Source organism: Scyliorhinus canicula, chromosome 15, assembly GCF_902713615.1.
Source record: "Scyliorhinus canicula chromosome 15, sScyCan1.1, whole genome shotgun sequence".
Taxonomy (NCBI): domain Eukaryota; kingdom Metazoa; phylum Chordata; class Chondrichthyes; order Carcharhiniformes; family Scyliorhinidae; genus Scyliorhinus; species Scyliorhinus canicula.
In genome coordinates, this window is record NC_052160.1 from 46,346,986 (window position 1) to 46,373,720 (window position 26,735).

Sequence of the window (26,735 nt, forward strand, 5' to 3'; positions counted from 1 at the left end):
AACAGTCACATGCCGAGGCCAAGTAGAAGTTGAGAGGGCTAATGTTGGGAATATGACCGACCTAATAGGATGCTGACTGTGCCACAATGGCAAAGGTAAACTTTGAATGGCAGACCTGGGATGACAATAGCAGGATGTGGAACATTCAGGACTCAGAGGAAACATATTAACTCCCATCCTGCCCTTCCATGACCCAACTCAGAGTAGCCTTGAAATTGGGTGTTGGATTTCTGACCTGCAACAGTGGTGGTGAGGGAACTTCCTTTTAAAGGGATTCTCAAGTGTTTTACTTGGGATGCCTCTAATATGTAAAATAAATACTGAGTTGAATACATGGTTGCTTTTCTCTAATTTATGCTGATACTTGAGGCTCAAAATAAGGTAATAAGTGTGCCAATGCAATAGTTATAGGGGATTCAATTGTAAGGGGAATAGACAGGCGTTTCTGTGGCTGCAAACGGGACTCCAGGATGATATGTTGCCTTCCTGGTGCTAGGGTCAAGGACGTCTCGGAGCAAGCTACAGGACATTCTGGAGGGGGAGGGTAAACATCCAGTGGTCATGGCACACATCGGTACTAGCGACATAGGTAAGAAAAAGGTCCTAAAAGCAGAATACAGGGAGCTAGGAAGGAAGTTAAGAAATCGGACCTCAAAGGTAGTGATCTCAGGATTACTACCAGTGCCACGTGCTAGTAAGAGTAAAAATGACAGGATATATTGGATGAATACGTGGCTGAAGAGATGGTGGCGGGGGAGGGTTTCAGATTCCTGGGGCATTGGGACCGGTTATGGGGGAGGTGAGACCTGTACAAACTGGACGGGTTACACCTGGCAGGACTGGGACTGATGTCCCAGGGGGGCTATTTGCTAGAGCAGTTGGGGAGGGTTTAAACTAATATGCCAGGGGGGTGGGAGCCTATCAGGGAATCAGAGAAAGAGGGAGCAAGGACAAAAACAAAAGGTAGAAAAGTGAATAAGAAAAGTGATAGGTGGAGAAACCAAGGGCAAAATTCAAACAGGGCAAAAGAGAAAAATATCGGGAGCAAGACAAGCATTGTGAAAAAGACAAACTTAAAGGCTCCGTGCCTTAATGCACGGAGCATTTGCAATAAAGTGGTTGAACTAATCGCACAGATAGATATAAATGGGTATGATATAATTGGGGTTACGAAGACTTCGCTGCAGGGTGACCAGGGATGGGAACTGAATGTCCCAGGGTTTTTGGTATTTAGGAAGGACCGGCATAAAAGAAAAGGTGGTGGTGTGGCACTGCTGGTTGAAGAGGAAATTAACACAGTAGTGAGAAAGGAGATTAGCTCTGAAAATGTAGAGTCTGTATGGGTAGAGTTGAGAAATACCAAGGGGCAAAAAGCATTAGTGGGTGTCATATGTAGAGTCCCAAATTGCAGTGGTGATGTTGGGAATGGCATTAAACACAAAATTAGAGATGCGTGTAATAAGGGAACATCGGTGATCATGGGTGATTTTAATCTTCATATAGATTGGGCAAATCAAATTAGCCACAATGCCATAGAGGAGGAATTCCTGGAGTGTATATGGGATGGTTTCCTTGACCAATATGTGGAGGAACCAAAACCAACTAGAGAGCAGGCCATCCTAGAGTGGGTACTGTGTAATGAGAAGGGAATCATTGCCAATCTGGCTGTGTGAGACTCCTTGGGGATGAGCGACCATAACATGATAGAATTTTTAAAATCAAGATGAAGAGTGAAGCCGGGGGGGGGGGGGGGGGGGGGGGGGCTACGGGTTTGTTATGGGGGTTTGTTCTCATGGTTTTACGCTTATTTATTTTTCTTGTTAATTTATTGCTTTTGTATTGGAGGGGAGGGGTTACTGGTTTTCTCTGTTGTGATAAAATTTGTTGTTGAAAACTTGAATAAAAATTATTCCAAAAAAAAGGCCGGACAAAGCCGCAAGCGACAGTCTGATGGCAAGCTAAGGCCCAAAACCAAATTGTAAATAAATGCCTATAAACATGTGCCTCGGCCATATTGGGGAATGTTAAATATGTATGCCAGTTAAAGGGGGCGGCCACAGTTGTTATTATGAAGATGCTTACCTGTAAATATACATGTTAATTTTTGCTTGCTTTTTTTCTAATAATTTGTAATTTGTTGGATATAAAATATGAAAACTCAATAAAAAAAATTCCAAAAAAAAGATGGAGAGTGAGGTAGTTGATTCGGAGACTAGGGTGCTGAATCTTAATAAACGGAACTATGAAGATATGAGGCGTGAGTAGGCCTTGATAGATTGGGGAGAGTGGATAGGCAATGGCAAACATTCAAGGAACCCATGGGGGAAGTACAGCAACTGTTCATTCCTGTCTGGCACAAAAGCAAAATGGGTAAGAGGGCCAATCCTGGCTTACAAAGGAAATTAGAAATTGTATCCGATCCAAGGAAGAAGCATACAGATTGGCCAAGAAAAATAATAGGTTTGAGAATTGGGAGCAGTTTAGAATTCAGCAAAGAAGGATGAAGGGATTGTTTAAGAAGGGGAAAGTACAGGACGTAAGTATGCTTGCAGGGAACATAAAGACTGACACTAAGAGTTTCTATGGATATGTGAAGAGAAAGAGATTGGTAAAGAGAAATGTAGGTCCCCTACAAACAGAAACAGGGGAATGCATACTAAGGGACAAAGAAATGGCTGAGCAATTGAATACATACTTTGGTTTTGTCTTCACAAAAGAGGACACAAATCAGATACCAGTATTGTTGGAGAATGAAAGGTTTAGTGAGAGGGAAGAACTGACGGAGATCAACATTAGTAGAGAAATGGTGCTGGGAAAATTGATGGGATTGAAGGTGGATAAATCCCCAGGGCCTGAGAATCTGCATCCCAGAGTGCTTAAGGAGGTGGGTCTGGAAATAGTGGATGCATTAGTGGTCATCTTCCAGGATTCTGTAGACTCTGGACTAGTACCTGCAGATTGGAGGGTATCTCATGTCACTCCAACATTCAAAAAGGGAGGTAGAGAGAAAGCAGGGAATTACAGACCAGTAAGCCTAACATCGGTAGTGGGGAAAATTCTTGAATCCATTATCAAGGACTTCATAGCGGAACATTTAGAAAGCAGTGGCAGGATCAGTCAGAGTTAGCATGGATTTATGAAGGGGAAATCATGCTTGACAAATCTGTTGGAATTCTTTAAAGATGTAACCAGTACAGTTGATAAGGGGGAGCCAATCGACATGGTATATTTGGACTTTCATAAGACGTTTGACAAAGTCCCGCATAAGAGATTATTGTGCAAAATTAAAGCACATGGGATTGAGGGAGGTGTATTGAGGTGGATAGAAAACTGGTTGGCAGAGAGGAAACAAAGAGTGGGAATTAATGGGTCCTTTTCAGATTGACAGGTAATGACTAGTGGGGTGCCACAGGGGTTGGTGCTGGGACCCCAACTGTTCACAATATATATTAATGATTTGAATGAGGGAACAAAATGTAACATCTCAAAGTTTGCAATGATACCAAGTTGGGTGGGAGGGTGAACTGTGACGAGGAAGAAAGGATCCTACAGCATGATCTAGACAGTTTGGGCGAGTGGGCAAATCAATGGCAGATGCAGTATAATTTGGATAAGTGTGAGGTTATTCACTTTGGAAGCAAAAACAGGAAGGCAGATTACTACCTGAATGGTTGTAAATTGGGAGAGGGGAGTGTGCAGCAGTCGCTGAAGGTAAGCATGCAGGTGCAGCAGGTGGTAAAGAAGGCTAATGGTATGTTGGCTTCATTGCGAGAGGTTTCGAGTACAGAAGCAGGGATGTGTTGCTGCAATTATACAGGGCCTTGGTGAGGCCACACCCAGAATATTGTGTGCAGTTTTGGTCTCCTTTTCTGAGGAAGGATGTTCTTTGAGGGAGTGCAGTGAAGGTTCCAGGAATGGCGGGACTGTCATATGAGGAGAGATTGACTATGTTAGGATTGTTCTCACTGGAGTTTAGAAGAATGAGAAGGGGATCTCATAGAGATTTATAAAATTCTAACAGGACTAGACAAGGTTGATGGAGGGAAGATGTTACCAATGATGTGATTGTCCAGAACCAAGGGTCACAGTCTGAGGACTCAAGGTAAACCATTTCGGACAGAGTGAGGAAACATTTCTTCACCCAAAGAGTGGCGAGCCTGTGGAATTCATTACCACAAGAAGTAGTTGATGCTAAAACATTGAATATATTCAAGAGGTGGTTGGATATAGCACTTGGGGAGAATGGGATCAAAGGCTATAGGGAGAAAGCAGGATTAGGCTATTAAATTGGACGATCAGCCATGATCGTGATAAATGGCGGAGCAGGCTCTAAGGACCAAAATGCCTCCTCCTGCTCCTATCTTCTATGTATCGATGTATAAAAATGATAATCTTTCAAATAAAGACAACAACTTCTGTAATAGTAAGATTGTTCATGCATTTTAAATTAATTAAAGGGAGGTGGTATCAATTCCTATAAACCTTCCAACCTAACTATCCCTACAATCACGTAGTGCTGAATTTCATAGGAACGCAGCTTGTTCACACATTCACATACACAAACCCTCCCCATTTAAAAATCAGACATCAGGCAAGGAACTTAAAAAGTTGAGTTATTGAGTGCGTTCAAAGCAGAGCTCGATATATTTCTAGATATTAATGACATTCAAGGATATGGGGATAGTGTGGAAGATAGCACTGAGGCAGAAGATCAGCCATGATTCAGTTAAATGGGAGAGCAGGCTCGAGGGGCAGAATGACCGTGTCCTAAGCTTAGCTGCCTTCAAAAAGCTTGCCCTGTACCAATTTCAAGCTGCCTACGGGCTAAATGAACAGAGTGAAACTTTCGTCTTTCGGTGAGACAGAAGTTCTATTGGGACAGTTTGAATTCAATTTAATTAAATCTGGAAACAAAGAGTTGGGATTTTCTGGTTGGCCTCCATGAGACCAAGCCTGTTTAAGTGCCTGGAGGTGTGGTCCTGATGGCAGACTGGAGAGCTGCAGCAACTTGCCTGCTTGCCTGTGAAGCTTCCCATCCAATCCCTCCACATTGTGGTGGCCCGGCTGCAAATGCCATTTTTAATTTAAACTTTTAAAAAATTGGAGGGGGTGCCTTCATTTTGAAGCACCCTCTTTCATTTATTTACCTTCCATTCCATTGCAGCCTGCTGCTCCTTTCAAATTGGAAAGCCTCTGATTGGACTGCCAGCTTGCTGAGCCCACACATTACTCTGGCCATTAATTGATTACCCTGGGAACATCACAATAAGAGACCTTTTCTCTGACTCACATTTCAGTCTGAATGCAGGGTTAAGGAGTCCTGCCTCAAATGTCCTCTGAAATGCCTATCAAATTGAGCCATATGAAACTCAAGCACAAATAGAGATAGGCAATAAATGCTGGCTGTACTAGTGATGACCACAACTCAAGAATTAATTTAAAAAAGATCTATGAAAAGGGGTCAGGTCTAGGGTTGTAATCTCTGGTTTGGTGCACTCCTGGAGTTCTCATCACATGATTTTTTTGCCTTGAACTGTCCTCCTTTTACTTCACCATTGGTCCATCTCCAGCTGCAGCACCTTCACACTCCCAAGAAAGGAACAGGTTTTTTGTTAACCAATTGGATTAATCTTCACCATCAGTCAAACAGCCATTGTTCTCTTATTTCAAATATTTTAAAAACAAATTAATGGAATTGTTCAAAGAAAATGAGAAAAGGGACAAATTTGTTTAACACCCCTATAATTTATGTCCTAGGTATTGCTTGTGGCAAGATTTTGAAGTTTAATCTCCAATTCCTGGAAATTTCAGAATAATCCTGGAGGGTTGGCAACATCACATCAGTCCATGTGACTGTGACTTCAGCAGCTGAGGAACTAAGCTTTGGATTCCCGCTCTACTTCTCTTAAGATGCTCCTTAAAACCTTTCTCTTTGATCTACTCTGATATCCCAATATGTGGCTCGCTTTCAGGTTTTGCTACTTACTCCTGTGATGTACCTGCTATGTTTTCCTATTCCGGGGTGGCACGATGGGGCAGTGGTTAGCACTGCTGCCTCGCGGTACCGAGGACCCGGGTTCGATCCTGGTGACTGTCTGTGTGTAGTTTGCACATTCTCCCTGTGTCTGCATGGGTCTCACCCCCACAACCCAAAGATGTGCAGTGTAGGTGGACTGGTCACGCTAAATTGTCCCTTAATTTAAAAAATAAATAAATAAAATAAACAAATAAAAAAAATTTCCTGTGTTAAAAGCACCCTATAAATGCAAGTTGTTGTTGAAAATTCTCTTGTTTTTAATCCTCCCCTCCCTCTTTCAGAAGCCTTAATGGAAGTCGAACTTTATAACAATAAAAGTCAAGCCTGGAACTGATTGGAGCACATGAGGTTTTCAGATTTAAAATAGCAAGAAGTGGAACATGTGGGCTGGCAAATGCAGTACAAAGGCAATGAAGAAACTAGATGATAGAAAACAACTAAAATCTGGCATCTGAAGTAAAAGTAACTTACTTTACAATGCTGTCTTTCTCTTTACATTGCTTCTCCAATTTATAGATTTTCTTCTTTAATCCATTAACAATCTGGGAGGGGGGATGAGAAAAAAAAAGCAGAGATATTGACCATGAACTTTGTGGAGTTTTGGGGGTACAAACTCTGCAAGTTCTGTCCCACACAGGCAATTATGTCCTTCAGATAAGACATTCAACCTGCATGCTTAAGTGGACAGGTGCTAAAGTTCTAATGGGGTTGCGACGCTGCAAGGCCGAGATTAAAAGTACCAAAGGTTTATTTTTATCTAAATCCGTTCTGCGATCTCAGGTGGGATATTCTGATACAGTCTGAAGGGCTTTTCAGATACATTTGGTCTCCACAATATGATCTGGTCAGATTTATACAAAATTGCCTATTCAGGATTGGATTGGGTAGGTCAAGTGATGCCTTTCACAGTGGAACAACCCACTGACACACAAGATCGAGGTTCACATGTAATAAATGGGCAACCTACCAGGCAACTAAAGGTGAACCCCGTCAAAAATGGGTGCATTCAGAAGAGTGGAAAGAACTGGAAGACAATTTAAAAGAGATAGCAAATGTAAGGAAGGTAATCTCAGCATTTACAGCTTAATCTAAATCCTGTGAAAAGATCTCTCGGCATGTGCATTCTGTTCAACTGTTGTGTTGTTATTTTCTGGTACTCTTATAACCACAATCATTGAGATCTGTTGCAGCTAAGACTGAAATGCCAAGCATGTATGCTCTACAAATACATTGTTGTGAAACCACTCTTTGCATCAAAAAAAATATTTTTGAACCAATAGTCTGAAAACTCCTAATTCATAGAATTTACAGTGCAGAAGGAGGCCATTCGGCCCATCGAGTCTGCACCGGCTCTTGGAAAGAGCACCTTATCCAAGGTCAATATCTCCACCCTATCCCCATAACCCAGTAACCCCACCCAACACTAAGGGCAATTTTGGACACTATGGGCAATTTATCATGGCCAATCCACTTACCCTGCACATCTTTGGACTGTGGGAGGAAACCGGAGCACCCGGAGGAAACCCACGCACACACGAGAAGGATGTGCAGACTCCGCACAGACAGTGACCCAAGCCGGAATCGAACCTGGGACCCTGGAGCTGTGAAGCATTTGTGCTATCCACAATGCTACCGTGCTGCCCTTGATTGAATAAAAAGCCTTGATACTTGAGATCAGTCAGAAATGGCTGCACGTTTGCATCAAAGTAGCTTCTGCATTCCAAAACTATTGAACTGGTGACATTCTGACTGCAAAACCGCACCAGGAACAATTGCCTTGAATGTGATGAATGGGGGCCATCTCACTATCCCATCAGGGAAGTATCTAGATATTCATATGCAACACTCAACTGGGTGGAAGCAAACCATTGCATATGATCACTTGGACAATGGGGTCCTGACTGAAAGGGGAATTCCCAGCCATGGTAACTGGAATAACCTAGCCAAGACCATATTTGGATCATTGGGCAGTTAGATAGAAGGACATGTGACAAGGCAGCCTTTTGCGTGGTTTCTCTGCACGGTGTAGCACAACTGCGATGCTGAAGGAACAAGACCCTGGGTGGATTCCTTCCCTCCCCCTCTCCATCCAATTTGCAAGTTTTTAACCCTTTCTGCTCATTTTAACTATTCAGCTGTTGCAGGCAGAGATTTTAAAAATAACTCAACCCAGCGTTGCTGTCTCCCGAAGAACAGATAAATCAGCCATCTACAGTTTTAAACTGCTTTTACGTCAAAAGCACCTGGAGCACCGAATTCAGCCTTAAGACAGCCAAGTCACCACCCTTCAAGAGCCGAATAGCCCTGTAATTTTAATGTATCCTAATCTATCCTCCCCACTCTGTAATCTATTTGTCTGTGTGAACATCGAGAGCGTGTGTGAGATAGAGCATGAGAAAAAATTGGAGCAATTTTTTATTTTACTGAGATTGGATTAAGTACTTTAAAAACTATCTTTTTTAAAACAAGCAAATCTGTCTGATTGTGTCTTTTGTGGTCACATAATGTAAATAGTCAACCATTCATGATATTGGTAAATATATCTGTTTCAAAAACAAACCTTTTGTGGTCAAATGAGGAGGGAGAAAAGAGGAGAGCCATTCGACCCTTCCTCCTTGATTATAATAACCTCTGTAGGATAGTGGGGTGAGTACTTTTACAGCATAAATGTGCCCATTCGGCAGCAACCCCTATTATTAGTTGCATTGCTCTGATAGTGGCCCAAGCACGAGGAAAGAAACCACAGATGGTCCAATGTCAGGCAGCCCCCTGTGCCTCCTCGTGCCATGATACATTTATGGCACTGTGAGCTTCGGAGTCCTTTCAGCCGATGACAAAGAAGAAACATCTCAAACCTGGACGGAAAAGTAAGTGGAAAGACTGAAATCTTCAGAACGGCACGGTGGCACAGTGGTTAGCACTGCTGCCTCACCGCACTGATGACCTGGGTTCGATTCTGGGCCCAGGTCACTGTCCGTGTGGAGTTTGCACATTATCCCTGTGTCTGCGTGGGTCAACCCCCGCAACCCAAAGATGGGTAGGGTGATGGATTGGCCACGCTAAATTACCCCTTAATTGGAAAAATAAATTGGGCACTTTGAATTTAAAAAAAGAATGAAGTCATCAAACTGGTTAAATCTAAACCAATTATGGGACAAAGGCAGCAGGTGCATAGGAACATATTGCTCTGAGGTTCCCATTCATGTCACACCATCTGACTTTGGAGCTATATCAATCATTCCTTCATCATCATTGAATCAAAATCCTGGTATTCCCTAACAGAATTGTGGGAGCACATTTACCACATGCACTGCAGTATTGAAGAAATTGGCTCACCATCATCTTCTCAAGGGTAACAAGGGCAACAAATACCAATTTTGCCATTGGCACCCATATTCCAAGAATAAATTAAAAATGTGTTTTTCTAAAGATTTAAAATGACATAAATGGTGAGAGGATATTCTAATTTGTGTTTTGATAGGAGATTTAAAATTGTATGTTGAACATGTAAATATAATTCTTGACCAAGCACATGGGTTTCAAAAAGAGGGAGCAGTGCAGACTTCGGGACAGGTCTTACCCCACTAGTGTCATTCTTTTTATCGATCAAACTCCTGGCATATTCTAAACTCTGTAAGATAAGAAAATGCACAGACATTTTACACACTAATATGAATGGCAGCGTCATTTGCTAAAATAAACATTCTTCCTTGGGAATATTTAGAATAAACTTGTAACTCTCACCGTGAGTAGCAGTATCTAGCCATTCCTTTGTTTTTAACATATTGGATTCAGCTGTGTGAACAATGGCTGCTGTATCTACCTAGCAATGGACTGCACTTTGATCTATTGCCTGTGTCAGGAGGTCATAGTTTCGAGCCCCACTCCAGAGTCTTGAGCACATAATCTGCCTATGTAAATATGCCACGCTGTAATTACATTCTGCCGCCAGAAGTGGCACAGTAGCACATCAGTTTTGCACCTTCTTGCTACTTATCTTCCACCTTAACAAAACTCCTTTGTTATAACCAACTCTGTTTTGCTGATTCTCAAATGGCGGCAAACTTTGCTATAACAATAAATCAAAGTATTATACAAAATGAGGATGGAATGTATGATTTTAAAATTGAACTAAATTATGCCTGCTGACCTGGGTGCAATTACCACCTTGTACTCTAATCCTGCTTTACTTGAGGACTAAATTTGGTTTTGATGTGGAAGATTGCAGAATAATTTTTTTAATGATGTTAAAAAATATTTCAACATCAGGCACATAAATCACAAAGCGATAAGGAGAACACATGAGGTAACAATGTAAATTGTAATCCCGAAAAAAAGCACACTGAGTTATATTTAATGGGCGGCACGGCAGAACAGTGGTTAGAACTGTTGCTTCACAGGTATACCGCTTTGGATACTGTTGGGGGTAATAGCCTATCAGGGGAAAACAGCAGCAGCCAGAGCAGTGGCACCACAGCTGGCTCTGATGTTCAGCAGGGAGGGTCAAAGTGCAGAAGAGCAACAGTCATAGGGGACTCTATAGTCAGGGGCACAGATAGGCACTTCTGTGGATGTGAAAGAGACTCCAGGATGGAATGTTGCCTCCCCGATGCCGGGGTGCAGGATGTCTCCGAACGGGTAGCGGCATCCTGAAGAGGGCGGACAAACAGGCAGAGGTCATTGTACATATTGGTACTAACGACATAGGCAGAAGGGGGCACGAGGTCCTGCAGCAGGAGTTCAGGGAGCTAGGCAGAAAGTTAAAAGATAGGACCTCTTAGGTTGTAATCTCGGGATTACTCCCTGTGCCACGTGCCAGTGAGGCTAGAAATAGGAAGATAGAACAGCTAAACACGTGGCTAAACAGCTGGTGTAGGAGGGAGGGTTTCCGTTATTTGGACCACTGGGAGCTCTTCCGTGGCAGGTGTGACCTATATAAGGACAGGTTGCATCTAAACTGGCGAGGCATAAATATCCTGGCCGCGAGGTTTGCTTGTGTCACACGGGAGGGTTTAAACTAGTAGGGCAAGGGGGTGGGTACCGGACCAATAGGTCAGAAGGTGAAAAAATTGAGGGAGAACAAGGGAATAGGGCCAGTATGGCTCTGAGGAAGAGCAGACAGGGAAATGTTGCTGAAAACAGCGGGACCGGTGGCCTGAAGTGCATTTGTTTTAATGCAAGAAGTATAACAGGTAAGGGAGATGAACTTAGAGCTTGGATTAGTACTTGGAACTATGATGTTGTTGCCAATACAGAGACCTGGTTGAGGGAAGGACAGGATTGGCAGCTAAACATTCCAGGATTTAGATGTTTCAGGCGGGATAGAGGGGAACGTAAAATGGGTGGATAAGTTGCGCTACTGGTTACGGAGAATATCGCAGCTGTACTGCGGGAGGACACCTCAGAGGGCAGCGAGGGGGTATGGGTAGAGATCAGGAATAAGAAGGGTGCAGTCACAATGTTGGAGGTTTACTACAGGCCACCCAACAGCCAGCAGGAGAGAGAGGAGCAGATAGGTAGACAGATTTTGGAAAGGAGTAAAAGCAACAGGGTTGTTGTGATGGGAGACTTTAACTTCCCCAATATTGACTGGGACTCACTTAGTGCTAGGGGCTTGGATGGGCAGAGTTTGTAAGGAGGGCTTCTTAAAACAATATGTAGATAGTCCAACTAGGGAAGGGGCTACACTGGACCTGGTATTGGGGAATGAGCCCGGCCAGGTGGTAGAAGTTTCAGTAGGGGAGCATTTCGGGAACAGTAACCACAATAAGTTTTAAAGTGCTGGTGGACAAGGATAAGCGTGGTCCTAGGGTGAATCTGCTAAATTGGGGGAAGGCTAATTATAACAATATTAGGCAGGAACTGAAGAACCTAGATTGGGGGCGGATGTTTGAGGGTAAATCAACATCTGACATGTGGGAGGCTTTCAAATGTCAGTTGAAAGAAATTCAGGACTGGCATGTTCCTGTGCGGAAGAAGGATAAATACGGCAAATTTCGGGAACCTTGGATAACGAGAGATATTGTAGGCCTCGTCAAAAAGAAAAAGGAAGCATTTGTCAGTTCTAGAAGGTTGGCAACAGACGAAGCCTGTGTGGAATATAAGGAAAGTAGGAAGGAACTGAAGCAAGGAGTCAGGAGGGCTAGAAGGGGGTCACGAAAATTCATTGGCAAATTGGGTTAAGGAAAATCCCAAGGCTTTTTACACGTACATAAAAAGCAAGAGAATAGCCAGGAAAAGGGTGGGCCCACTGAAGGACAGGCGAGGGAATCTATGTGTGGAGCCAGAGGAAATGGGCGAGGTACTAAATGAATACTTTGCATCAGTATTCACCAAAGAGAAGGAATTGGTGGATGTTGAGTTTGGAGAATAGTGTGTAGATAGCCTGGGTCACATTGAGATCCAAAAAGACGAGGTGTTGGGAGTCTTGAAAAATATTAAGGTAGATAAGTCCCCAGGGCCTGATGGGATCTACCCCAGAATACTGAAGGAGGCAAGAGAGGAAATTGCTGAGGCCTTGACAGAAATCTTTGGATCCTCACTGTCTTCAGGTGATGTCCCGGAGGACTGGAGAATAGCCAATGTCGTTCCTTTGTTTAAGAAGGGTAGCAAGGACAATCCAGGGAACTACAGGCCGGTGAGCTTTACGTCAATGTTAGGAAATTACTGGGGAGAATTCTTCGAGACAGGATCTACTCCCATTTGGAAGCAAATGGACGGATTAGCGAGAGGCAGCACGGTTTTGTGAAGGGAGTCATGTCTCACTAACTTGGTAGAGTTTTTCGAGGAGGTCACAAAGATGATTCATGCAGGTAGGGCAGTAGATGTTATCTGTATGGACTTCAGTAAGGCCTTTGACAAGGTCCTTCATGGCAGACTGGTACAAAAGGTCAAGTCACACGGGATCAGGGGTGAGTTGGCAAGATGGATACAGAACTGGCTAGATCATAGAAGGCAGAGAGTAGCAATGGAAGGATGCTTTTCTGATTGGAGGGCTGTGACTAGTGGCGTTCCGCAGGGATCAGTGCTGGGACTGTTGCTGTTCGTAGTACACATAAATGATTTGGAGGAAAATGTCACTGGCCTGATTAGTAAGTTTGCAGGTGACACAATGGTTGGTGGAATTGCGGATAGTGATGAGGACTGTCAGAGGATACAGCAGGATTTAGATTGTTTGGAGACTTGGGTGGAGAGATGGCAGATGGAGTTTAATCCGGACAAATGTGAGGTAATGCATTTTGGAAGGTCTAATGCAGGTAGGGAATTATATAGTGAATGGTAGAACCTTCAAGAGTATTGACAGTCAGAGAGACCTAGGTGTACAGGTCCACTGGTCACTGAAAGGGGCAACACAGGTGGAGATGGTAGTCAAGAAGGCATACGGCATGCTTGCCTTTATTGGTCGGGGCATGGAGTATAAAAATTGGCAAGTCATGTTGCAGCTGTATAGAACCTTATTTAGGCCACACTTCGAGTATAGTGTTCAATTCTGGTCGCCACACTACCAGAAGGATGTGGAGGCTTTAGAGAGGGTGCAGAAGGGATTTACCAGGATGTTGCCTGGTATGGAGGACATTAGCTATGAGGAGAGGTTGAATGAACTCGGTTTGTTCTCACTGGAACGACGGAGGTTGAGGGGCGACCTGATAGAGGTCTACAAAATTATGAGGGGCATAGACAGAGGGGATAGTCAGAGGCTTTTCCCCAGGGTAGAGGGGTAAATTACTCGGGGGCATAGGTTTAAGGTGCGAAGGGCAAGGTTTAGAAGAGATGTATGAGGCAAGTTTTTTTTACACAGAGGGTAGTGGGTGCCTGGAACTCGCTGCCGGAGAAGGTGGTGGAAGCAGGGACGATAGTGACGTTTAAGGGGCATCTTGACAAATACGTGAATAGGATGGGAATAGAGGGATACAGACCCCGGAAGTGCAGAAGATTTTAGTTTAGACAGGCAGAATGTGGCGACTGGGGGCTTTTCACAGTAACTTCATTGCAGTGTTAACGTAAGCGTATTTGTGACACTAATAAAGATCATAAAGACTAATAAAGATTATAACAAGGTCGAGCAGCACTTGAGCGGCACATGCACAGACAGCCCCAGGGCGCTTGCAACAATGGCGCCGAGAAGACCAGATTCAAGATTCGGGGACATGACCTGGGGAGGCTGCTAGAGGTCAGGAGGAATGTCCTGTTCCCCCAAGGGTCCAGGACGGTCAGCCATAGGACTACCAGTGCTGCCTGAGACAAAGTGGTGGCAGCTGTGAAAGCCGGGAGTGTGACCAGGAGGGCCTGCCACCAATGCAGGAAGAGGTCAATGACTACACCAGGCAGCACGAGTGAGGCGACACCAACCCCCCCCCCCCAACTTTAGACATTTCCGCCCCCACAGGACCATCCACCCTCCAACTCCCCATGTGACACTCAACCTTCCCTCCACCCCCTCACCCTGCAAACCCCCCACCCTTTCTTCACACCCCCCCCTCCCACCACTGTGACCCACACGTGTGGCTAATGATGCCCTCTCTGTGTCTCCTCAGGAAAGGTTCTCCCACAATCATCAGGAGAGGCGGAGGGGTGCTAGACATCAAAATCCTCACCACCTTCGAGGAGTTAGCCTTGGAGGTGACCGGTGTGGCCGAAGACAGGGCGGTCATCAACACGGAGGCTGACGGACGCCGCAGAGGTGAGGAACTACTGGGCTCCACCCAGAGGACCTGTCAAACATGAGTTGCTGTTGCCTTACTGACTGACTGACCCATCTCGTCCACTGACCACATGTCCAATCTCCTGCTTGTCCTCCAGCCGACGGTGCCGGTCCATCCCGGGTAGCACCCTCTCTCGTCTCTCAAGAGACCACCTTGAGGGAGAGCTCTGAGAATGCCACCATAATAGTTGCGTCACTGCTGCCATCCCCACCCTCCACCAAAGCAGATACACACACCTGGGTGGAACATGTTAGTGGTCAGACGTCCCAGAGGGTATGGGCGCAGGAGATGTCGCTGCCAATGCGCGACACCTTGGATAAAACTGCTCGGGTGGAGACCGCAGTGGAGAGCCTGGTGCGTGTCGTTGGCACCATTAGTGAAAGTGTCCAAGATGTCATGCAGTAGGTGTCAGCCGCGGCTGAGGGTCTAGGCAGAATGTCCGCCTCGCTGGGAGATGTCACCCAGTATCACACCGACCTTGATGAGATTCTGCGGGACATATCCCGCTCTCGTTTGGGAATGGCAGAACGATGTAGAGCTTGTCCCAGGTGGGCATTTCTGAGGCGTTGCAGAGCATGTCCCAGTCACTGAGGAGCATCGTTGAAGGCGTCAACACGATGGTATTGACCATGAGGAACCACCAGGGCTGGCAGAACCGATTGATGCAGGGGCACCCAGGGCACAAACCAGCTGCTCCTCCGTCCCATGGTAAATCCCGGGGCCCTATGGCAGCGAGCGGGAGGACCTCTTCATTCACCCAAGGAAGGAGCAGTGCTCCGAAAGCTAGTGTTTGAAACAAACCTGTTGGACTTTAACCTGGTGTTGTAAGACTTCTTACTGTGTTCACCCCAGTCCAACGCCGGCATCTCCACATCATGAAATTGAACCAGAAGAGTGTTCAGGGTTGAGGGTCCGAGATACAAAACTGTGGAGGGAAGATCTGTGAAGGTGAGGTCAATGATCCTAAGCAGATAGGGCTGGTTGCAATGGAGTGGGAGAAGGTTTCTGTAAAGCAGAAATACCAGCATGGAACAGGTGGGCTGAATGTCCTGTTCCTGTGTAGTTTATGTAATTCTATCTAACCTGATTAGACTGCTGGATGTTGAGGGTGTCTCATTTACCTTGGAAGGGTCTAAGAGCTGCTCAATCTGTTTCTCTTTTCTGCTGTTCTCCTCCTCCGATCGTCTCAGCTTTGTTTTCAAGATATCGTTCTCAGCCTTCTGGGCTTGAATCATCTGTGAGCAACAGGGGAGTTTGGAGTTGAGAAAATGCACATTGTAGGAAAGCTTAATTTTGATAATTATTTGCAATTAGTTTGGAGTTTAGTTATGGGTATTCATCAAGTAATTGAAGTATGTCAACCCAACATAGTTTACTGCCCAATTCTGGGACACTAGTTCATCAACAGACTTGCATCACACTTAAAATTTGCAAAGGAGAAAAAACATAAGTCAATGATGCAAGATGTCAAGGTTGAACAATTACTGGTGTGGAACCATTCACCCCCCCTCGCAATTAGGATTATCAGCTCTATTCTCTAAATTCAAAGTCTTGCTGTGCAAGGAAAAACAAGTGTCAAAACATTCACCTTTGTGCATTAAATTAATGGGTTTAACTTGTGATAGTCGAAGAATGTAACCATCTTTGATCTTGTAAGTTTAGAATTAAGTTTTGTAATTAGCTTTTGTAACTCTGTAGTTCTTTTAAATTTTAATATCTGTTCGGTGAATGTGTTGTGTTATATTTAGCACACCAATCACTTTCAAGCATTGATTTTAGATGTATTTTGTAAGGACTTTGTGTCATTTCTGTAACTTTATAAACTTAATTTTTTTATACAAAACACTGACAGATACAACAAAAACACTCTGTGGCGAAGTAGTTGTCTCAACAAAATCACATTGACAAGTACCTGTTTTAATGAGGTTCTGCATGACATACTGATACCGATAGATCAATTAAACATCTAGACTGATGAATCCATATACCCAGACATCGTATCCTGCTTTTCTCAAGTAAAAGCAGACATCAAAACCATTCCCACTTACATTCCATGTATACACTATACAGCCCACTTTGTAAACATCTTTATTAGTTTTAAGGTTATAAGCAACTTTACCACTCTATACTTTGTTTTAAAGTAAAGTAACCCATTCCAAGTAACCACAGAGAGAAGTAACATCAGCCATCAAATGACACTGTACAAAACAGAGTCACTGATAGGAGTGTGATTTAATACCAATTATATGAAGTTTGATGTGATGAGCTTAAGATACCAATCATGAGGGTAGGACAGCATATTTCCCCCATCCTGAACAAATGGGCAATGAAGATATAAAATTTTATTTTATTTTAACAAGAGGCCATAGAAAGCAACAGAAGCAAACTTTAATGAGAAGGATGGTCACACAGGGGACAATGGAAAATTACATCAATAGATGACCATCACCCGAGATAAACCGATCGGAAATGATCATGCACCACCTAGGCCAATCACAGACTGATCATGCATCCCTTAAGCCAATTAAGAAATAGCCTTGCCTCATTTAGGCCAATCACAATGCAATAACATTGATCATGCTGTGGGTTGTAGCTTGGAATGAGTTGATAAGCAGAAGCTTTCACTGACCAAGTTGTGCAGCAAGTGTCTGCTCTCCACAGGAAGGAAACAGAGGCTGAGTGTCAATCTGTGTCCAAGGCTGAACAAGAAAGCAAGAGCAGTAGTATGCTCGTCAAGTCTTGCGCTATCTTTGATAAGTATTAATCTACAACTTACTAAAGATTTCCTGCATAACTTCACCAAACTGTCTCTTGTTGCCTATATGGTTAAAGTCTCAAATGAACAGGATTAGAATTTAAGTTCAAATAATACCAAGAACTTACAAATAATAGATAAAAGCATATTACTGTGGATGCTGGGATCTGAAACCAAAGAGAAAATGCTGGAAAATCTCAGCAGGTCTGCCAGCATCTGTAGGGAGAGAAAAGAGCTAACATTTCAAGTCCAGTTCAAAGCGACAAAGGGTCATCTGGATTTGAAGGATGTGGGAAGAGTGGTGTGTTGTTCCTCGTGTCTTAATAAAGCTCGCAGTCTCAAGTGTGGAGAAGATGCTTTATTGTGGGTTTGTTCAGTTTCCAGAGCTCGACCTAGAACTACCTTCCAGTGCTAACTACCAGCTTTGCCTACTGTGTCCTGCTTATCAGCCCGCCTGCTGTGAAGAGTGTGACTCCCCACTTCCTGTCCTGATGTATTTATATGGCTCTCCCGTGCTCCCTCTAGTGGTCGCTCAGTTGTGTTGCATCTGGTTAACTTGTGATCACCACATCCCCCTTTTTCTCTTAACATATTTTCTGAACATCGTTAAAGAAAATTGTATATCCTGTCCCAGTGTATTTATAGCTCTCCCGCTCGTGTTTGCTCTGTTGTTTTTGTATCTGGTCAATCTACGATCACCACATCCCCCTCTCTCTCATTACATAGTTTCTGTACAGCATTAAGGAAAATTATACAAAACAGTAACTTATGATATGCGTATCTATACAAGTGATGATGCTATTGCCTTAGTTAACAAAGCCAATGTATTTATATGTCCAAACTTAATAAACACATTTATGAGTCCAAACTTGATGAATTTGTTCAGAGCTTTTTTTTTTTTCTTTTTGTTGTTGATGACGTGGTGATATTGATATTGCAAGTCCGCTGTGAATGTTGTTGGTGTTCCTTGTTATCTTAAGTACCCAATGCGTCATCCCGAGGTGTTTGCATGGTCACATCACTGATGTTGACTGGCATGGACTTTTTTTTTTTTTTTTTGTGCTTGTGGTGTTGATTTATTGTCTCATCCGCCTTGGATGCTGGTGTGCTTGCTCGTTCTGGAGCAGACGTGTGTTTATGCGATTCGTCGTCATCCCATGACATGTTTGTAGTCTTGTCATCGTTTTGCCATGCGCTGTGGCATTGTCCGTCATGTGCCAAGTAGTTCCATTGTGTACAAGTCGTTGTTTCATTGCTGTTGTTTCTGTCGTTCTTGTTTTTGTTGTTTTCGTTGCCGTACTTGTCGCTGTTTTTGTCGTTTCCGTCTTTGGTGTTGGCACTGTCGTTGTTCCTGACTTTGTTGTTCTCGTTGCCGGTCTTGGTGCTGTTTTTGTCGTTTCTGTCTTTGGTGTTGTCGCTATCTTTGTTCCTGACTTTGTTGTGTTTGTTGCCATTCTTGTTGTTTCTGTCCCTGTCGTTGTCGCTATCTTTGTGCCTGACGTTGTTGTTTGTCTTGTTGCGCTTCATGTTGCTTTTATTCTTGCTGTTGTCGTTCTCGTTTCTGCTGTGCTTCTTGCTATCGTTGTTTGTCTTGTCGCGCTTCATGTTGCTTTTCTTCTTGCTGTTGTCGTTCTTTTGACTTTCGTTTTTCTTGTTATACTCTGTGAGTGTCCCGAGTGGATAATTTGAGTCATTGAGCATTCCGTCTTGCGAGTGGTGCGAATGATCTGATGTTGCATCGGTGCAGGTGACATCAATCAGTTGTGGAGAATTGGATTCCGTATCTTTGCTTTCTTGGTGCTCGTCTTCCGGAGTCAAAGTCTTCTTGATTACATTTGACGCGGTGTCTGTGGACTCTCGGCGCTCCTCTTCTGGAGTCCAAATCTGCATGATTTCAGTTGAGGTGGTTTCTCTAGACTCTTGGTGCTCCGCTTCTGGAGTTAAAATCTTCATGATTTCTGTTGATGTTGTCTCACTGGACTCCAGGTGCTCCTCTTCTGGAGTCAAAATTTGCATGGTTTCTTTTTGTTTGATGTCTCTGGACTCGCTCCTCTTCTGGAGTCAAAATCTGCATGTTTTCTTTTGGCGTTGTCTCTCTGGGCTCCAGGTGCTCCTCTTCTGGAGTCAAAATCTGCATGTTTTCTTTCGGCATCGTCTCTCTGGACTGTTGGGTGGCCCGACTCTGTGCTTCTGTACAGACAAGCTGAGAACTGTCAGTCTCACTGTGATCCCGTACGTCGAGTGCGAGCACCTTGTCACTGTTTTCGCTCTGTGCTTCGGTACAGACAAGCTGAGAACTGTCAGTCTCACTGTGATCCTGTACGTCGAGTGCGAGCACCTTGTCACTGTTTTCGCTCTGTGCTTCGGTACAGACAAGCTGAGAACTGTCAGTCTCACTGTGATCCTGTACGTTGAGTGTGATCACCTTGTCACTGTCTTCGCATGCAGTGGGCAGAGGTGCATTGTCTTCTTCTTGTTCCTGTGAGCGTGTTGGACTTTCATAGTCCGCTCTTTCTTCTTGTTCCTGTGAGCGTGTTGGACTTTCATAGTCTGCTTTTTCTTCTTGTTCCTGTGAGCGTGTTGGACTTTCATAGTCCGCTCTTTCCTCTTGTTCCTGTGAGCTTGGTAGACTTTCATAGTCTGCTTGCGGTTGCTCAGGTACAGCGGGTTTACCTTCATGGTCTTGTTCATGCTTGGTGTCCGCCCGGGAGTGTTTGCTTGCATCCCTGTTGGCGTCTTTCATCACCCGCACTGTGGAGCCTGTCATCGCTCGCTCCGTGGAGTCTTCCTGTGCTCTCTGTGTGGCGTCGTCTTCGTCTTGGGTATTGCTGTCATCCAATGTATCGACGAGCTGCCATGGCACCATGGTGTTGGATTCATCCACCATGAGTAGAGTCGTGTTGAGCTTTGCAACGGTGTCGCTGATGCTGTGATCAGCATGTCCAAATAACTCCTCCATGTCTGAGTAGTATTCTTTGAAACCCATTTCATCTTCGTTGGCTTCTTCTACCACGAGTTGATTCGTGTTGAACTTTGCGACCGTGTCGCTGATGCTGTGATAAGCATATCCGACTGACTCAGCTGTGTCTGAGTAGTATTCTCCGAAAACCAAATCATCCTGGTTGGATTCTTCTACCACGAGTTGATTCGTGTTGAACTTTGCGACCGTGTCGCTGATGCTGTGATAAGCATATCGCGACTATCAACAGGCAGGACTGTTCCCTTCCAGTTGGGGAACACTTCAGCAGTCAAGGACATTCAGCCTCTGATCTCCGGGTCAGCATTCTACAAGGAGGCCTTCAGGAGACGCGACAACGCAAAATTGCTGAGCAAAAACTTATAGCTAAGTTCCGCACGCATGAATGCGGACTCAACCGGGATCTGGGATTCATGTCGCATTACATTCGGCCCCCACCAACAAGCCTGGACTTGCAGAGGCCTACCGACTGAACTGGCTTGGGACAATTCACACCTCTTTAACCTGGAGTTACCTCTCTCTCTGCATCTTTGATGATTTGATTGCCTGCAGGTGCTCGCATTCCGGGGCATCTCTGACTGTGTCTATATAAACATTTCTGGAACAAGCCTTTCCATTCACCTGAAGAAGGAGCCGTGCTCCGAAAGCTCGTGTTTGAAACAAACCTGTTGGACTTTAACCTGGTGTTGTAAGACTTCTTACTGTGCTCACCCCAGTCCAACGCCGGCATCTCCACATTCTGGCCAGACTGGCATTTATTGCTCATCCCAAGGTGCATTGAGAAAGAGGTACTGAGCTGCCTTCTTGGACTTCTTCAGTCTGTGTGGTCAAGGTGATTACATTTCAAAAGTATTTCATTCGCTATAAAGGTTTTTGGGATGTCTTGAGGTTGTGAAAGGGCCTACATCAATGCAAATATTTATTTAAATAATTTGACCTAATCCAAACAACAAGGCTGTTTTTTGCCTGTACAAACAGGCAGTAAGTTCTACTTGCTGTCCTAAAAATTGAAGGTACATGGCATTCAGCACTGTTACAGGCATTGTTTATGTTTGCTGGTGATTGCAGCATTGGCAATCATGCCGTTTTCATGGCTGCAGGGAACAGTTGCTTTTCCTGGTTTCTACTTTTGGTGTAGTCTCAATTAGCAGCGCTGTAACATACAAGTGCTCAATACCTCTCTTCAACCCTGTTACAGGAATTCCATCAACTGTAAAATAGAGAGGAACCTCTGGTCCTCAGTAGGGCAGCACTTACCTTTTTCAGTTCAATGATTTCATCGTACATGTCCTCCTTCTCTTTGTAGTCTGGAGTGCCAGGGACATAACCTTCAGTGTAAGGGAGAGAGGAATGAGAGCAAGGAAAGAAAGATGGAATGAGTGAGAACATATGAGAGAGGAGAGAGAAAATAGGAGATGGAAGCAGGAATAAGAGAGAAAATGAGAGAGAGAGGAAAATAAGGAAGACAAGAGTTAACACAATGGATGGTTACTACTGAACTGAGTTACAGGGCTTCTCAAACATCACAGAAAATATTTCAGGGCATAAAAAGGCCGAAACCATTTAATAATTCAAGAAAGTTGGATGTGCTGATGTGGAGACGGTTGTTTTTTTTGGGAGGGATGAAACAAGATGAGCTTCATGCCCTATTATCTGTAAACACATTGCAACCTTATCTGTTGTTACTCAGTTATTCATGTTTGAGAGTGGAGAGCAACAGGCTGGAAAACCCTTGCATAACACCCACATTGTAGACTGGTGGTCACGTGGACGCTGGGATGGCATGGGTACAAAAATAGTCACGTGTTTGTAACCTGGGAGTTCTCCAATGGGCGCGGGCAGGCACACAGCATGCAAGAGATACTCACTACTATTTTTATTTTTTTTAATATATTCATTGAGTTTCCAAAAACTAACAATGACAACAATATTAACAGGCAAGTGTACAGAATATATAGGTAAAAATCCAAAAAGTGGAATACATATACAACGGTCTTTTTTAACTATAACAAACAAACTATCCCCATTATACCTAAACCCCTAACCCTTTGAACGTGTGCAGTTCTTTAAAGAATGAGATGAATGGCCACCACCTCGGGTAGAACCTTCCCAACGAGCCCCTAATCATATATTTAATATTCTCCAGAGTGGGAATGTCATCCTATCCTCCACCATGTGGTTGCTTTTGGTGCTGTGAGAGATCTCCACTTGAACAATATTCGCCTCTTGGCTATCAAAGATGCAAAGGCGAGAACATCTGCCCCCATCCTCGAATGGACTGTCGGTGAGTCAGAGACCCCAAATAATAATAATAATAATCTTTATTTTCACAAGTAGGCTTACATTAACACTACAGTGAAGTTATTGTGAAAAGCCCCTAGTCGCCACATTCCGGCGGCGCCTGTTCGGGTACATGGAGGGGCAATTCAGAATGTCCAAATTACCTAACAGCACGTCTTTCGGGACTTGTGGGAGGAAGCCCACGCAGACACGGGGAGAACATGCAGATTCCGTACAGACAGCGACCCCAACAGGGAATCGAACCTGGGACCCTGGCGAGAATATTCTTCATAGCAGATGTGTTTGGAGGAAGGGGAGGGAAGAGGGAGGAGACAGGAAACAATAGAGGGGAACCAGAGAGGGGGTGAGGCAAGGGAATGATAGCCAAAAGGAGAGCACGGGAAACGATAACAAACTTGGCAAACCATGGAACAAAGTGCAAGGAAAACATGGGTGAAAGGCGGGGCGAATGGCCGAAGCGGAGGTGAACGAGATGACAACGGCAGCGAAAACTGTCCAGGAGAAGCAAGTAACAACAACAACACCAGATTCATTCTCAAATTGCCCTCTCTGTATTGTACATAACCAGCACCCAAATGTATATGTACCTCCCCCCCCACACAAACAGGTGCCGACTTATGTGTTAAAAATAATATTGCTAACTGTATAGAGTTGCTGATGTTGAGCTAGTGCACAATATCCTACCAGTTTTTTTTCTTTAGTTTTCTTCTCTTCCATGTGTATATATATTTTAGCCTGTGTACATAACTGTAAATATACCTTGTTCAAAAACCCCCAAAAAAAACATTTATTAAAAAAAGGAAGTGTTTGGAGGAGGCTTTGACTCACACAGCTCAAGGTAATACGATCTGATGGCCGCATTAATCTGGAGAGGAGCTGAAACCAAGTTACATTCCTTGTTCCAAATCAAAGGAATCTTTCAAGAGGCAGACTGCTTCTTGAGTTGATGCGCAATAAGACAACCTACCTTCCCCTCATGATCATTGAAAGTGCCCCTAGAATGTCACAACTGATGCCCAGCTTTATCCGTAGATATCAATTCAAATTAGAGCTGTAAATTCTTCCTGTGCATCAGCTGATCTGGCGTTCGGGCAAGTGAGTATGGGAAAACTTCCAAAATGGAGTCCACCAGCCTTTGTCGTTCCACTCCCTCATTTTCACGATGTGAGCTTTATATGAGATGTTTTCCACCCCTTGTGACAGCCTTTACGGTTTCCCAGGGTGCAGAAGGAGATACTAACTCTGTTTAGTTGATTCTTTTTTGTTTTGGTCTTTTCTGGGTGTAGTAATCCACGGGAGGCAGGAGTTCCGTCAGCACACCAATATTTATTTACAATAACGATATTACAGAAGCAGCTACAAACAGTGCTGCTAGCAGTCCAGTCAACTTAAGACTGCTCACAAAGCCTACACAGGTGATTATATGGGCCCCCTCAATGAGCTATCATTGAGGGAGCTCATACTCCAATTGGCCAACCAATAAAGCCAATTGGAGTTCATTACACTGGGCATTTTCTTGAGGATCAATCATTTGTCTGTTGAATTGTCGAGTTTTCTTATTTTTTAGTGTGGTCGTTGCGCTTTTAGAAAATGATTTTTGAGCAGAGAGCCTCCTGGTGTGTCTTCCTCTGCTATAAACGTCACCAGAAGTCCTGCTCGGTATTATTAATAAACATTTATTGTTCTTATTCCCTGGTCACCAGTTATTGCAACCCAGTACTTTCTACATGGTGTCAGGAGTCGGCAAATGGCCCTGGGACTACACTGGATCGACCTGCTTGATTTTCACAAAAATGTCGCAGCAGCTGGAGAAAATTCAGTCGTGCATCGTGACTCCAAAAACCCTAGCAAAAAAAAAGTGCATTTGGCACCCTTACTGATAAACTTATGAACGGTCACATAGTTCATAATGATGTTATCTTCAGGCAGCTGCTGCGGGAGATAGACTTAATCTGCATGCTGAATTAGCAGCTAGAAAAAAGCAACAAAGAGTTGAGTGGGAAACAGAAGTTTTCGCAGTGCAGAGCCCACCCTGCCCCAAGTAAGGCGGCCATCACTCACAAAACTACATGTTTGGTGTTTGGTAAATGCTGTAATAACTGTGGCGAATTGAACCATTTTGCAAAATACAGCAGATCCAAGTCACAGCTATCTACTTATGCCATATTGCAGTCGGTTGCTCTAGGGTTCGGAGCACTAACCGGGTAAATGAATTGGAGCTCAGAGTAACCAAGGCTCTGAGCCTCCAAAAACACTCAACTGTGAGAATGCCGTCACCATTACGGAGAAGGGGCAGATTTTCACCACGTTAAACATTACTTATAGTTTTGCATCGCTGCAGGAAAAGATCGACATTGAAACAAAGTGCAACGTCCTGCATAGGCACTTGCTATCGGAAATGGACCCATATGCTGCATGAGATCCTAACACTCAGAGAGACCTCATGGTGTATGGAGGACAAACTATCCGCACAGAAAGTGTGGCCACTATCCATTGCATGCAGGGCAGATTCCAGCTTGGTATTGTTGACCAAAAGCTGTTGGGTCTTCGGGACAGCATCACAATGGGTTAATCCACCTTGGTCCAGATGTACAAATATTGTAGCACGAGACCCTAGAAATGGTGCCATTCATAGACTTATTCAACTGCGACGTTATTGGGAAACTACCTGCAATATATCATACGACAATAGATGACTTGGTACCACCTATGGTCTGTGCTCTGAGAAGCGTACCCCTAGTGATGAAGCAGAAAATAGCTGATGAGCTGGACCAGATGACAAGATTGATGACATATCCACCCACAGATAAGGCCACAGAGTTGGTTTCAGCAACAGCTGCAGTAAATGAAAAAGGCAGTGTAAAGGTCTGCATTAATCCAGTTAATCTAAACAAGGTACCTCATCACCCTATGAAGGCGGTTGAACAGGTTATAGCTAACATGCGCAATGCCAAAGTTTTCAGCATCTTGGATGCAAAGTGTGGGTTTTGGCAAATCCTGCTGGGTGAAGAATCCTCAAAACTCACTACATTAATGTCTCCAGTAGTCAGATACAATTTCCTCTCCATTTTCCAAAGGTTCTCCACTAGCAGCGAGGTCTTCTAACAGTGCATGAAACAACTCTTTACAGAACTCTGCAAAATCATCATCAATGACATCCTGATCTGGAGTCGTACAATGCAAGAATATGACACAATCTTTGTTTAGTCCTCAACAGAATCAGGACCACACAATTAAAGCTCAACCCTGCTTAATACAGATTCAGGGTCAACCAGGTTCCCTACATTGCTCATAGCTGATGGTGTAAAGCCAGATCCAGACAAGACAACGGCAATACAACAGATGTTCATTCCTGAGGACAAGCATGCCTGGCATTGCTTCCTTGGTATGACAAATTATCTTTCCAAGTTCATTCCTTGCTGCAATGAGGTCCTGGGACCTCTTCGCAGCTCCTCCAGCAAGATGTTGAATGGTGTTGGAAGGAGCTCCATACTGCTGTGTTTAACAGCTCAGGCAGATTTAGCCCCTTTGGGGTTACTTCAACATTCAAGCACCTTAGTCCTATCGGTAGACTTGGACTTGGTGCAGTCTGCATCCAGAATGGCAGACCAGTATTCTTCGCATCAAGGGCTCTCACTGACACTGGCTCATTATGCCCAGATTGAAAACTAACTTCTTGCTATAATCTTCGTTTATCAGAAATTTCAGGACTTCAACTGAGTGTTGAAACTGATCATCAGCCGCCACTTACAACTGTTCTTAAAAAGCTTCTTTACACTGCATCTGCACAACTGCAGTGCATAATAGTCAATCTGCAACACTACAACCTTAGTATCATCTACAAACGTGGTTGGGAACTGTACCTTTCTGTTGTCGTTTCCAAAGCCTTCCTACCGACCACTGACCAGGAAATTGTGAGGACAGACATCATGACCTTAACAGTACATTTGTCTGGTCGAATTG

The 26,735-nt window shown here is 44.1% G+C and overlaps 1 protein-coding gene across 1 annotated transcript in view; it reads right to left on the bottom strand.

The window, feature by feature from the left end:
- The window catches only part of iqce (IQ motif containing E), a 95,831-nt gene that overhangs the window by 66,240 nt on the left and 2,856 nt on the right, over positions 1–26,735 (bottom strand). Inside the window, exons 3-6 of the mRNA XM_038819591.1 lie at positions 21,729–21,799; positions 15,861–15,974; positions 9,618–9,668; positions 6,509–6,579 (exon numbers count right to left, since the gene is read on the bottom strand). Of these exons, the coding sequence (XP_038675519.1) occupies positions 6,509–6,579; positions 9,618–9,668; positions 15,861–15,974; positions 21,729–21,799 (307 nt within the window). The remainder of the gene's footprint in view (positions 1–6,508; positions 6,580–9,617; positions 9,669–15,860; positions 15,975–21,728; positions 21,800–26,735) is intronic.